General features: G+C 39.4%; 2 protein-coding genes across 2 annotated transcripts in view; one reads left to right on the forward strand and one right to left on the reverse strand.

The window, feature by feature from the left end:
• Positions 1 to 13,193, forward strand: part of LOC141452339 (uncharacterized) — a 75,187-nt gene that overhangs the window by 45,429 nt on the left and 16,565 nt on the right. The window lies entirely within an intron of this gene.
• On the reverse strand, positions 12 to 8,834 carry LOC141452321 (uncharacterized). The gene is made up of 2 exons (XM_074124337.1): positions 8,698 to 8,834; positions 12 to 8,611 (listed from the first exon to the last, which is right to left on the reverse strand). The coding sequence occupies exon 2, from the start codon at positions 8,607 to 8,609 to the stop codon at positions 7,668 to 7,670; it is 942 nt and encodes a 313-aa protein (XP_073980438.1). The 5' UTR covers positions 8,610 to 8,611; positions 8,698 to 8,834; the 3' UTR covers positions 12 to 7,667.

Consider the following 13,193-nt stretch of genomic DNA (forward strand, 5'->3'; position numbering starts at 1 on the left):
CTTTCTTTCTGTTTTTATTCTCTATGTGCGATCCGGTGGCAATATGTTGGGTGACTTGGGAACGTTGAGAGCAAGAAACGCGCTTGTCACAAGCTGTGCAGTACAAAATGTCTCCATCACTTCGAAAAAGTTCTGCTGGAAACTCGCGAGTAACCGATAATAGACGATATTTTTTTTTATTTTGGACATTCCTTCCTCTAGTCCTAACTGGGGGTGTTGTTGAATCATCATCGTCACATGCAATACAATCTAAAGAGACATGATTTAATAATGCCAGCAAAGTGCGGAATATACTACCACAGTTTGGACATTTTCTTGGTTAACATGTCAAAACATGTGTCTTTAAAGTGAGCAAAGTGCGGAATATTCTACCTCATTTTAGACATTTCTTTGGCGAATATGTCGACATGTCTCGAATGCAATCATATAAAAGTTGTTGGTGTTGCTTATTCCCTTGTAGATAAGGGACTAATCACCATCTTTAAAAAAGCATTATTTTAAGTACATAGATAAGACAAAAAAAGAAAAAGAAAAAATTATTTTAAATACCTGTATAATTTTGAATATCTTCCTCATTGATAGAGGTTATATAAGTTTTAGCAAAAAAACTGATGTCAGTGCACCATCGTCATCATGTAGCATGACAGATATTGTGGGACCATGTTTAGTTTTCTCCACTCTAGCAAAAGAAGAGATCAAATAAGGTCTATTTACCTCTAAATCTGATACCCTTTTGTACAATCTGTTGTGGGTGCTTGTTGATGGGTGTTGCAGTTTTCTCAAGAGTTCATCACTCATTGTTTTCCTACAAAATGTTCAATTTTTTTGTGGAAAAAAATTGCATCACTAACAAAGCAACAGCCGAAAAGGTAAAAATGATTTACGTTTGGACATTTCTTTGGCGAACATATCGCAACATGTCTCTTTAAAATCTTATGGTCTGGAGAAACTTTTCCCATATTTATCACAGGCTGGATTAGTCATAATATTAATGAACTTACAAAAACTAATCTTTGATGGTCTACTTCGCTTCTTCTACGACGGTTCCTCCTGTTGCTTGGATGATTCAAATGCAATCATATAAAAGTTGTTGGTCTTGCTTATTCCCTTGTAGATAAGGGACAGATCGCCATCTTAAAAGAAAATTATTTTAAGTACATAGGTAAGACAAAAAGGAAAAATAAAAAATTATTTTAAATACCTGTATAATTTTGAATATCTTTCTCAGTGATAGAGGGTATATATCGTTATGGCAAAAAAACGGATGTCAGTGCACCATCGTCATCATGTAGCATGAGAGATATTGCGGGACCATGTTTAGTTTTCTCCACTCTAGCAAAAGAAGAGATCAAATGAGGTCTATTTACCTCTAAATCTGATACCCTTCAGTACAATCTGCTGCTGATTGTTGATGCATGTTGCAGTTTTCTCAAGAGTTCATCACTTATTCTAGAAAATGTTCAATTTACAAAAATTGCAATAGCCAAAAATGTAAAAATTACAGGGTGGGGCAAAAGGTATGAACCGGTTTTAAAGGGATGTAAAACAAAAACAATTCAACTTACAGAAATTATGTTTATATTGTTTAATTCAGTACAGAATCTAGTTTTTTACATTAAGTTTGAAAGATGATATCACGTAGGTGGCGGCCGTCAGCCGCGATGCACTCTTGAAGGCGAATTCTGAATTTTTCAACCGCTCTTCTGCACATTTCGATGGGTATTGCCGTAACTTCCTCTCTGATTCTGTCCTTAAGTTCTTCCTGAGTATGTGGACGATGTTTAAAAACTTTTTCCTTTATGTACCCCCAAAGAAAAAAATCACAAATGGGACGTTTCCCCCAACAAGGGATATTGAAGTGCTGTCGGAAGGCTCTCTGCGTGGCGATAACAGAACGGCCATTTTCAAAAAAAGTCCTAACAACCAACCCACGATGCTCTACCGTCCAAACCATGGTTGCTACTGAAAACTATACTCTCCCACTGCCACAACGAGACCCCTCCCCTTTAACCACCACCACCACAGGCCGAGCGCCAGCCGGTCAAAACCGGTTCATACCTTTTGCCCCACCCTGTATTTACGTGGTTCTTAAAAGATGTTTTGAAAAAAATACATAAAGTTTGTGACGTCACTATCACCAAGTAATGTATATGTTGTATCACAGCCGTTAATACATGTACTGAAGAATAATTCTCCAATATTCACCGATTTGAAACTATGCGCGCGCGCGCGAAAGAGAGAGTGATATGCGGGATGACAGTGAGGTGACACATCAAACCATCATCCAATTAAAAAAACCTTTCTTGTTAATTTATAATTAAATAGAAATCGGCACGCGCGAGAAAGATACCTGTTTCCAACTCATCTACAGCAGCTAATTCAAATGATTCTCTTATGTTTTCGTCTAAGCAGCGAAGAGCTAGTTCAAAAAGTATGTATTTTGTAGAATTAGGAATTTTTATTTTTTCAAATGAAGTGATAATCTCAATGACAACTTGTAAAAATTGTTGTAATGAAGCTGCAGTAGGTTTACCCGTAAGAGGCTTAAAGTTCAGTATTTGATCAAGGTAATAGGTCGCTAGTTTTCTTTTATCATCATAATGCTGAAGTAATTCCGACTAGACTTGTTCGTAAACGATCTCATTATCTGGAATATGTTTAATTGCGGAAAGGGCAGAACCCAGTAGGTTAGCAATAAGAAAATGATATTTTCCAATAGCCGTCAGCGAAGTTTCATCTCGTACCAAAGAACTGAAGGTATCTTTAAATAATGGTCAATCTTGTAATTTACCAGAAAATATTGGTATATTGTGATGTGACCGATCGCCGGTAAGGGCGATCAGGGCACGGGGAATTGCGCTCGTTCAGCAGGGGTACAAATAAACTTGTCAGGCTATGAACCCACTGATTTAATGTTAACCCCAATACACCAATTAGACAGGTACTAATAATCAATATACTACTAACAATCAATTTACTGCTAACATTCGATCCATACGTAAGCAGTGTTAACACCTAAACATTCTGACTACTATCAATTCTGCTAGTTAACATATTACTGTTGTTACTATGATTACAATTATTATTTGTCTATCTGTTGTTAATATTATCATTATTTATAACTATCGACAATTTCATTGATAGTTTGGCAACTGCTATTATAAACTTACTTCTTTGGCCGGACCTTTAATTCTTAATAGCGCGGTTTTTACTAGTAACCAGTGATATAATTCTCTTTCATTAATGTTAGGTTTACACTATATATCGAACAATTCTTCGCACGTATTTAAAAAATGATATAACTCGCAACCTGAACCGTCGTATTCTGGTATACACTTTAGTATATCTTGGCTAATTGGTTTTGAAGTCATTATGATTTTTATAGAGGTATTTGGCGTATAAGATACCTGTGGTTTCCAGTGGATAGTGAAACAGGATGTGGTGGACTGCTCCTCGTCTGATGAGTTATCGTTCTTCATTCGTTGTTGAAGGTTTGCCAGAGTTGCTTCTCTTGAGGTGGGGTAATTAGTCTCACGTTGTAGAGATTCTTCCTAAATAGTCACGCTGTTTTCTTTTCTTCCTTCAGTGAGAAAACTCGAAACGTCTGGAGGATCGTGGGGATAATATATCGCACGTTGATTTCTAGTGAGATAATTTGTCGCACTAATTTATATTGTTTGTTACTGCAATTAACAATTGAAACTGAAGTCTGTGTTTATGATCTGGACTTGACTTTGCTATGCAATTGGCCTTTAGTTCATTTATTTGATCAAACACCTGTGGACTCTTACAATTCTAGCAATTGGCCGCACTTGACTTTGCAGTCCCTGTTCGGGCGCCAGTTATATAATGTGTAGTTGTTATAAAGTTTTTAAAAATTAAAACTTTATTTTTCCAACTAAATTATTCTATTTTTGAAGTCATGGTGATATTTGTATAGGAATATTTGGCGTGTACGATACCTGTGGTTTCCAGTGGATAGTGAAAGTACAGGTAGGAAGATGTCTGCTGGTTAAAGGTGAAACTCTTACTGCACAGGCAAAGAGGATACGTCTAGCACTAAGTCTGACTTACTCTAGGAGTACACTGTCTGTCTATTGCTGTTTTCCTGGGGTTTAAATACGGTTGTTGGTTATGGGAATGTGTCTTAATCTAAGCTGACTTGCCGATGCATAGTTTAGAAGTTAGTGACTTACGATGTATCGTACGAATGATGAGAGATATTTTAACCCATGTCACTATTAGACATAAGTATAATTAAAATATGTATGAATCTAAATAAAAGGAGTGATATTTACCTGTAGGAAATACCTAAAACTATCATATGTAAATTATTTAAACTACAATAATAAACGCATTGGACACTTCAGACTACCCTAACGGACTTTCATTTTTTGCTTAAATCCTCGGAAAAATCTTTAAAGAGGATATTAATAATAACAATTACCAAGAATAAAACAAACAAAATATTTTTCTGTTTAATTAAGCAAAGACACATACTATGAAAACCTGACTGTGTGTACACCAATCCAGACGAATCAAAGTTATATTTTTGAGACAAACAAAATCTGCAATAATAATTGATGCTAGGGCACGGAAATGGCTGACAAACAACTCTGACTTATTCTATAATTAAGACACCTACTAACACTGACACTTGTTTCGGGAATCATATACAGTTTTTAGTTCTTTTTATAATTAATACACAGACTGACACGCTGATATTTTATAGACACTGCCACTTGGAAAAATTGCTGGCATGGACCGTGGTTGTTGAGTTCTGACCCCGTGTAAAACAGACACTCGACTCCATATTGGATGAGCGTGGTTGGGTGGAACCCTTCTCCTTATAAATATGTGGATCGAATAAAAAAGCGCAGTGGAGCTTTGGTCAAATCTATATGAAACAATAGACTGGTTACACGTGATCATTTGTTTGGCAAATCGGAAGGTATGAGATATATCAGGTCTATATTTCGGGAAAATAAAAATAGCGATGTCCAAAACCATGTTAAGAACTAAAAAAAATATTCCGGCGAATTCCACGAATTCGCCAGGCCATAGGGGTTCTTAAAAACCTGGTCGACACTTTAAAACTCTTTATTAGTACGGAATACACAATGCCCTGCAGTTAATGGTCCATTACAACAATTATATAATAACTAACAAAACTACCTATATAAACTCATGTAAACCCATAACCAAATAATAACGTAAATGGCTACTACTATAATATCATTATATAATCCCTTAACTCAATACCCACTAAAATAAGAACTAAAGTAGAAGTACACCCAGGCTTCCTACCGCCCGTCATGGTGCCTGCCAGGACCCAGAGAGTGGCAACCCCCAAAGACAATCAGAGTTGGTTGGCTTATCCACTGCTATCACCTGCAGCTCCAGCATGCCCTCACCAAACTTTGAACTGTCTCGGGTAGTCCAGGTTCTCCTCTCATACAGCACCAGTCACCACCCCTTGTTACATTCTGCCGACGGCGCGGACAATGCATCCAGAATTTATATGACACTACATTCTTTTAATGTTCACCTACATTATCCTATTCCCTACATAATTCTAGGTGTACAATAATTATATTACAGTAAAAATATAATTTTGTCCCCTGATACGAAAACCACTCCCAATTAGTATACTAATAACTTATGAATGAGTTATGAGGCACTTACCGTAGCTGCCGGAAGCGAAGTTGTTGAAACCCTGTGGGAGAGGATGGTGAGTGACTTTCAGAATAGAGGATAGAGGAGAGGAATATAAAGCGGAGAAACACTGGAAAGGGCCCCTTCTGTCTGAAGGGGCTGTCGGAGGATCAAGTGGTGGAGGGTGTCCAACAGATAAAGACCCTCCACCAGCAGATCCGACAGCACCTGGCCGGGACTCACCCTGAGGTCGCTCTCTCCCCTGCACCGCTTCCTCCCGGGGGCCGCCTTCCGCGGATCTCCCTCCCTAGTTTTGACGGGGATTTCCGCCGATGGGTGGCCTTTCGGGATATTTACCGCGCTGGTTATTCAGCAGGCCGGTCTCACCGACGTTGAGCGCCTATATTACCTCCGAGATGCGCTGCGGGGGGATGCTAGGACAATTATACAACATATCCCCCTGGGGGAGGGACAGTTCACTGCTGCTTGGACCGCGCTGCGCCAATCCTACGACAATCGTCATCAGCTGGCGCAGCAGTTGATTACCCAACTGATGACCCTACCTCCTCCTCCCACGATTCCGTCGACGGAACAGCTTGAGCTGTTTGGCAGAGGGGATGGCGAGTGCGGAGGTCCTCATGGAGGTTCGGGCTCCGGATCTGCTGGCATTTGTGATTTTCGTATTGCTGACGCGCCATGTGGATCCGGAGACGCTCCGCCGGTTTGAGAGGGCCCACATTGACGTGGAATTCCCCACTGTGGGCCACCTCTCCCACATGCTCTACGCCTGTCTCCCCTCCATACGCCGTCCCCTCGGCCTCGAACCCCTCCTCGCCGAACTACTGCCCCCACGCACTCGCAGCGCCGAGAGTCTCCCCCGGTTCTTCCCCCCCGCGTGCGCGTCAATGTGCTACATGGGAGGTAAAAACCAGAATTGAGTTACTTACCGATTATCATCAGAATTATATTCATAATTCCTTATATGGTCCTAATAAGACTCCATTTGGTAGTAAACCATTTGGTATTGGTATGATGTACAATAATAGTATTTTAGGGTTTGCACCAAGTTTAAATTAAAGTCATATATATACACATATCCATTTATTTTGATCATTATGATACAGTATGTATTTATATAGTTTATAATAAATCCAAATTAAAATTATTAATAACATCTGTCGCTGTTTGTGTATGGTCTTCCTCTAAATTGGCATGCATATATGTATAATCGGAGCCAAAGTCATAATCAATAATATCATCATCTGCATTAGGTGGTGTAGTGGCAGTTGATGTATTTGTTAACAACTGAAATAAACCTAATGGATGTATTTCAGCTGTTAATTGTTTAATATTGTTATCAATACGATGGGTCCAATAAAACCTACGAATGCGCGTTTGAAATTCAGGAGTCTTAGGGAATGGATCTCGGTTACAGGTAACAATGACAGGAGTACGATTAATGAGATTTTGGGATTCATATTTAATATTTGCTGGTGTTGGTGTACCAGCAAATAATAACTTAAAGTTTTCTAAAGCCATCGGTTCAACATTTGGTTCATCGAAAATCAGTAAATTACGACGTGGGGGGCAATCCTGAAAAAGAAACTGAGAAAATCGATTGCTATTACCTATATATCCTGTATTAATCATTAGTTTTCCTACAATGTTGGCAAACCAGGTTTTACCAACACTAGGAGGACCACTAATTAATAGGCAATTACATTTTTGAGATTCATGTTTTAATAAGGAAAATAAAAAAGAAAGAAATGTAGCAGTATCGTGAGTAGACATTTGAAGTGATAGAATGTGGCTGAATCTGTAATGGACATTAATGTGTGTGGTTGTGGGTAATACTGAATATATTGAACAGAGTCAAGGTATTCTATCAGATCAATGTTTTCGTTGATAATGTGGTGCGGTGTATCTTTAGAGCATTTTGAAAGACAGGATCACGCTCTGTAATAAACCGATATTCGCTGTCTAACCAAATAGCAGAGGAGGTTACGTCATGATTACATGGGTTTGTAACCACCGGAAAATCGCCTCAATGGCATATTGCTTTCGAGACCAGATCCCGTGTCGGTTACTTTTTCCAGCTCTCGAAACAGTTGACGTAGTAAACGGATTTGGGGGGTGTGTTGTAGAGGATTTAAAACTACCTGAGCATACTTCTTCGTACATTTGTAGCGTTGTGTTGGATCCATCGTTTTGGCTTGTTGGTACGGCATAATTCGTATTTGTACAAGACTCGACCCAGGCGTGGCCATCGACCGACGTTGCGAGCCGTTGGCGCCCTTCCAACGTTGTATAATGTTGTAGATTCCTGATGTAATGGGATAGACGTTGGAAGTTCCCTCGTCGGACGACTCGTCTGTGATAGTGTTGTTTGCGGCCTCTTTTATATTGCTGTTGAATTGAGCTGATAGGTCCGCAACGACAGCTTTTGTTGGAGTATGCGCAGTCATGGACGAAGTGGATGTGTGGGGTCTCGGAGTTATGCCTGAAGCAGTACCAGAATCCATCTGGTCGGATGAAGTTAAGAAGTGTTGCAACGACGTCGTCACACATTGAGTTAAAAGATTGAGCTCGTCTGGTTCGTCGGAAAAGTAACTTTGAGCATCTGTGGAATCCAGATTGGTATTGGACGAATAAATCTCCAACATCTGGTTCCATAGAGTCTGAAGTGTCGGATAATTGTTCAATACCTTCAATGAGATGGTCTTTAACAGTGCTGGCATTTGAAGATGCGTCAGAAGTTGAAGGCGGATGTATGTTCGTATGAGTGTCCATATTGGTTTCATCGATATTTTGCGTTTTGGAGATGTTTTCATACGTTTGACCGGCGGTTCCAGAGCCTCCAGAATCGCTGGTTCCTTCATCTGAGAGTTGGGCATACATGTGTCACACTGACAGTTGCTGGTATGAACTTCGTCAATATGATCGGATGTCGACATATCTATAAATATACACTGCATGAGTACATAGTCTAATAATACAATATAGCATTGTCAATACGTATATAAACATAAAGTGTGTACTTACCAGTACCAAAGGCCCTGACAATGCCCAGCGTCGCGCATTCGTGGTGGATACGGCCTTGTGCAAAAATTGCCTATCCGCCGCGCATTCCACCACTGCTTGCCGATCCCCATACCGGTGCTTGCATTGCTCGCGTCCGCACCACACTGGTCCATCCGGAGGGTCCCGGGAGAGGGCTCCGCACTCAGCCTCGCCTCCACGGTCTCGGGCTTCGCCACCACCCGCTCTGCCGACTCCTTTGCCTCAGGCCCCCTCTTCGTCTCCAGTCGAGGAGGCTCGCTCTGCGTCGCCCCCCGGTCCCCTCCGGTGGGCTGACTGCCCCTCCCCTCTGCAGGACATTACTCCCCCTCTCGCAATGACGGAGACCCACCGCGAGTCCGCTCGCGGGCGTATTCGCACTCGCATGCTTCACCCTCGCTCCGCTGACTCCATTATTGATACTTCAAAAAATTAAAATAAATATATGTTAAAATTCAAAACCCTGTCGTTATTCTTTACCGCTCCCTCGTTTCCTTCCCGTCTTCTCCACAATCTGAGCGGCTATGAAGCCCACTTTATTGTACGCCAGGTGGGGTATGACACAAGTCGTATTGACGTAAAAAGGAAAAGCGAAGTTATTACGATCTGTCCCACGACCAATTATAAGCCGAAAAAAGAATAAAATTATAAAATAATGGTAAGAAAGAGCGTGGCAAGCTTTACATAATCCAGCATCCGGTTTACAAAATGTTAAATACCGAGCAAGATCATCTTTTTGCTAAATCTGGCTAAATGAATAGGTTAATTTAAAAGATTTCAGGACATCATACCAAGAAGCGTTTGAACATTATTCCGCGGAATTAAAAGAGGCCATGACATTTCACGATAAATTAATTATGATTGTAGACAAAATCGAAGAACTCCGCAGTAAAATTGCCGAATTTAAAGAGGAAAATTTTATTGTTTAGAAAAAGATAATATTTGGATTTAAAATCTTCTAAATGAGACAACTTCACAAATCTTATTAGTCAAAAATGAATTTGAGAAAATAATAGAGTAAAGCGATCAAATTGCTGGACATTCGTCACTTTTACGTTAGGATATAATTATATTTAAGTCCAAAAATGCTGCCATCATAATATTTAACCAACTTTGTTGTAATATATAAGAGTAAAAAGGAAAAATAAAAAGGAACAAAAAATACTAAACTTTGAACTAAATAATTGTCACATACATGTGGCAGTATCCAGCTCGATGTGTCTTCATCCATATTTGCTGTAAGAACGAACTCCACTCTTCTGTTTAAACTGCCCTCTCCTACCTCTTCAGGGTATTCAATATTACGTCTAATGTAGAGTGCGCCTCACTCTTATACTGCTAAGGCTTGCAAGAACATGTGGAGAGCTTTATAAAGATTCTTGTGAAGATGGAGGTGTTCACACTAAAGGGGAGCCTTGAAAGAATTCCTCCTGAAAGGAGTCCTCTTAAAAGTGACTAAATTTACTCTTCGTGGTGACTCCTGCTTTATTCCTCATCCTCCAGCGATTGCCAACAAGAAGGCAGTTATTTATGTTCAAAATACAGATGACCGGTTTCCAGTACACAATTCTCTCACACTTCTTCACAAAGGATCCATAACGCTTTATTAATTAAGTATGCTAATCTTACACAGTTACACAGTTACAATTTTGAATGCATTTCCTTCCCTCTCCTCCCTTCATGAAGTGAAATGGCTGGGTTTTCGTTATATTGCGATCTACCAATTTCTGTACACACTCCAGCAAAAAGTGTAAGCGATCCAACTGACCCTTATCTTTTTTGTATAGAATGTACGCATTGAAGCAGCATATATCAATCAATCGAAGAAAAACTTTTTTATAAATTTTTTTTAACCTATTACGGGCAGCCGAGTAGGCCACCATAGCTCCATCTCCCAAATCTACGCCGCCCATATTCTTGTTATAATCCAGGACAACATTCGGTTTGTCCTCCTTTCTTCCTCTCTTTTCAATCATTGTCTTTTCGTCATTATGAATCGAACTGAGCATCAATACGTCTTTTTTATCTCTCCATTTGAAAACCATAAGTTTGGCTTTGTATCTTACTATATGTTCATTTTTTTGTAGTTTTTTTGGTTTTATTTCACTAGGGATCCCCACTCTATTTATCCTCATTGTTCCAACAATGTCTGTATTGTTTTGACACAAAAGTTCAGCCAAACGAATTGACGTATAGAAATTATCTAAGTAAATCCTATACCCTTTATTCAGTAAGCATGTGCTAACTCTAAAACTATTCTTGTTGATTGTTTTTCTTGTGGGTAGTTCGAACCATAATTTGTGCCCTTGCCGGTGTATAAAATTATGTTTTGTACGTATCCAGATTGGCTTTCACTCAAAATAAACAACTTCATTCCAAATCTAGCTCTTTTTGTAGATATATATTGTTTCCAAGATAAATTACCTTACCATAATAAAAGAGATTCATCTACGCATATTTCTCGTTCACATACATAAAAACTTTTAAATTTTTCGGACAAATTATTCATGATTGGATCAATTTTATATGTTTTTTTATTAGATGTGTTAGGATCAAAACTTAGATTGTCTGCAAAATGCAAAAATTTACATAATAATCCAAACCTGCTTTCGCTCATAGCTTCATAAAAAAATGGTGTTTCAATTATTCTTTTTCTTGAAAAATAACTTTCCAAAGACGGTTTTCCAATTATTCCTTGTAAAATTAGGAGCCCTAGAAAAATCTTCATTTTAGCTTCATTTGTATCCTTCCATTGACGAATTCTCGAACGCGGTTTCAAATCAGGATTATTATCAAAATATTGGGCGGCGTACAAATTTGTTTGCTGAGTAATTAATTTGATAAGTTCCTCATCTAGAAACTTCTCCAGATAAAACAAAGGAACTTTTGTTCGAGGAGTAGCGAAAGTTTTTCCAGGCTGTGCAGTAAAAGGAAATGGTGGTCTTTCTGCATTTTGAGGTAGCCATCCTTCAGAAACAATGCTGCTGCTAGGACCAACTTCATCAATTTCTACACCATCTTCACTTTCAGTATCGCTCAATTCCGTGTTATAGTCAAAATTACTATCAAAGGATTCAGATGACGAGCTCATAATACATCTCCTTTTTGTACTTGCCGGTACATGGATTTCGTCTTCACTTTCATTCATTTTTGATGGATTCTTATAAAAATGTATTGTAAAATAAAAAGGCTGAAAATATAAAAATAAACAGTAAAATAAACAGCTAAAATATAAATATAAACAGTAATGCAAAAATAAAAGATATAAGTAAATAAAGTAGAATACGAAATTAAGTAGGTAAGTGTAAGTACGTACTCGTCGCTGCTCACCAAGAATACGTCCACCACTCTCAATAACATTGATACTGACCTCCCCCGTGTCTTAAACTCATGTCGAGGCATGCATCGATGACGTATACCTTTGTTGCAAGCAGTTATGCGCCCCACCTGTCCCAGGAAGGAACATATATTTCGAGGACGTATTCATACGTCCTCCCCGTACGCGCTACTGTTTACGTTGACGTATATATACGTTTCGCCCGGTTAACAGGTTAAAGGTGATAAAGCAGGAGAAAGAAGACCATCGCGATCTCTTCCTGATTTTAGAAAATGGACGGAGCCACTGTACATACAGTAAAGATTTTAATAAATTAATGGTCCGTCAGATTACTGCGCATGAACAAAGGGTACATGTTTGCAAGTGGTGCTTTAACCATCTCAGCATCGATGGTGAAAGTATCGCCGAGCGGGTGAGGGAACATGAGGAGAATAGTGGAGAGAATAGACCAACCCGCAGCATATGTGCAGTAATGAGACATTGTACAACGATGATGAGGCGCCTCCAACAATATCTTTAACAAAAGTTAAAAACCAAATGCGGGTTCCCTTCGTCGTGTATGCCGACTTTGAGTCAATTTTGAAAAAAATAGATACTAATTAAAACACTCTGGGCCGGTCATACACAACTCCCTACCAGAGTCATCTTCCTATGAGGTTCTGCGCTTAAATAAAGTTTAAATAAATGTAAAAGTGCCGAAGACATACGCCACAGTCTTCTACCGATTTCCCTACAGAACCTTATATCTATACGCTGCTGAGAAATTTATGGCTCACATAAAGGCGGCGGTGGCCGAGAAGGTGGAGGTTGGAGGAAGACTTTAAATAGTCCCTAAACTGCTCCTCTGCAATCTTCCATTCAATAGAACTGATCCCAAAGTGGCGGATCACGCTTACATCAACTGGAATGTATCGTGGTCCTGCTCACTTCCTCCAACATCCTTTACCGCTCCCTCGTTTCCTTCCCGTCTTCTCCACAATCTGAGCGGCTATGAAGCCCACTTTATTGTACGCCAGTTGGGGTATGACTCAAGTCGTATTGACGTAAAAAGGAAAAGCGGAGAGAAGTATATTTTATTTAGCAAACAAGTGGACGCTCTAAGCGTCAGATTTGTGGACACTTTTCATGTCTTCCAGCCTAAACA

This window comes from Rhodnius prolixus, unplaced genomic scaffold (assembly GCF_049639745.1).
Source record: "Rhodnius prolixus isolate KJV_2025 unplaced genomic scaffold, Rpr scaffold_3, whole genome shotgun sequence".
In the NCBI taxonomy this organism is placed as follows: Eukaryota; Metazoa; Arthropoda; class Insecta; order Hemiptera; family Reduviidae; genus Rhodnius; species Rhodnius prolixus.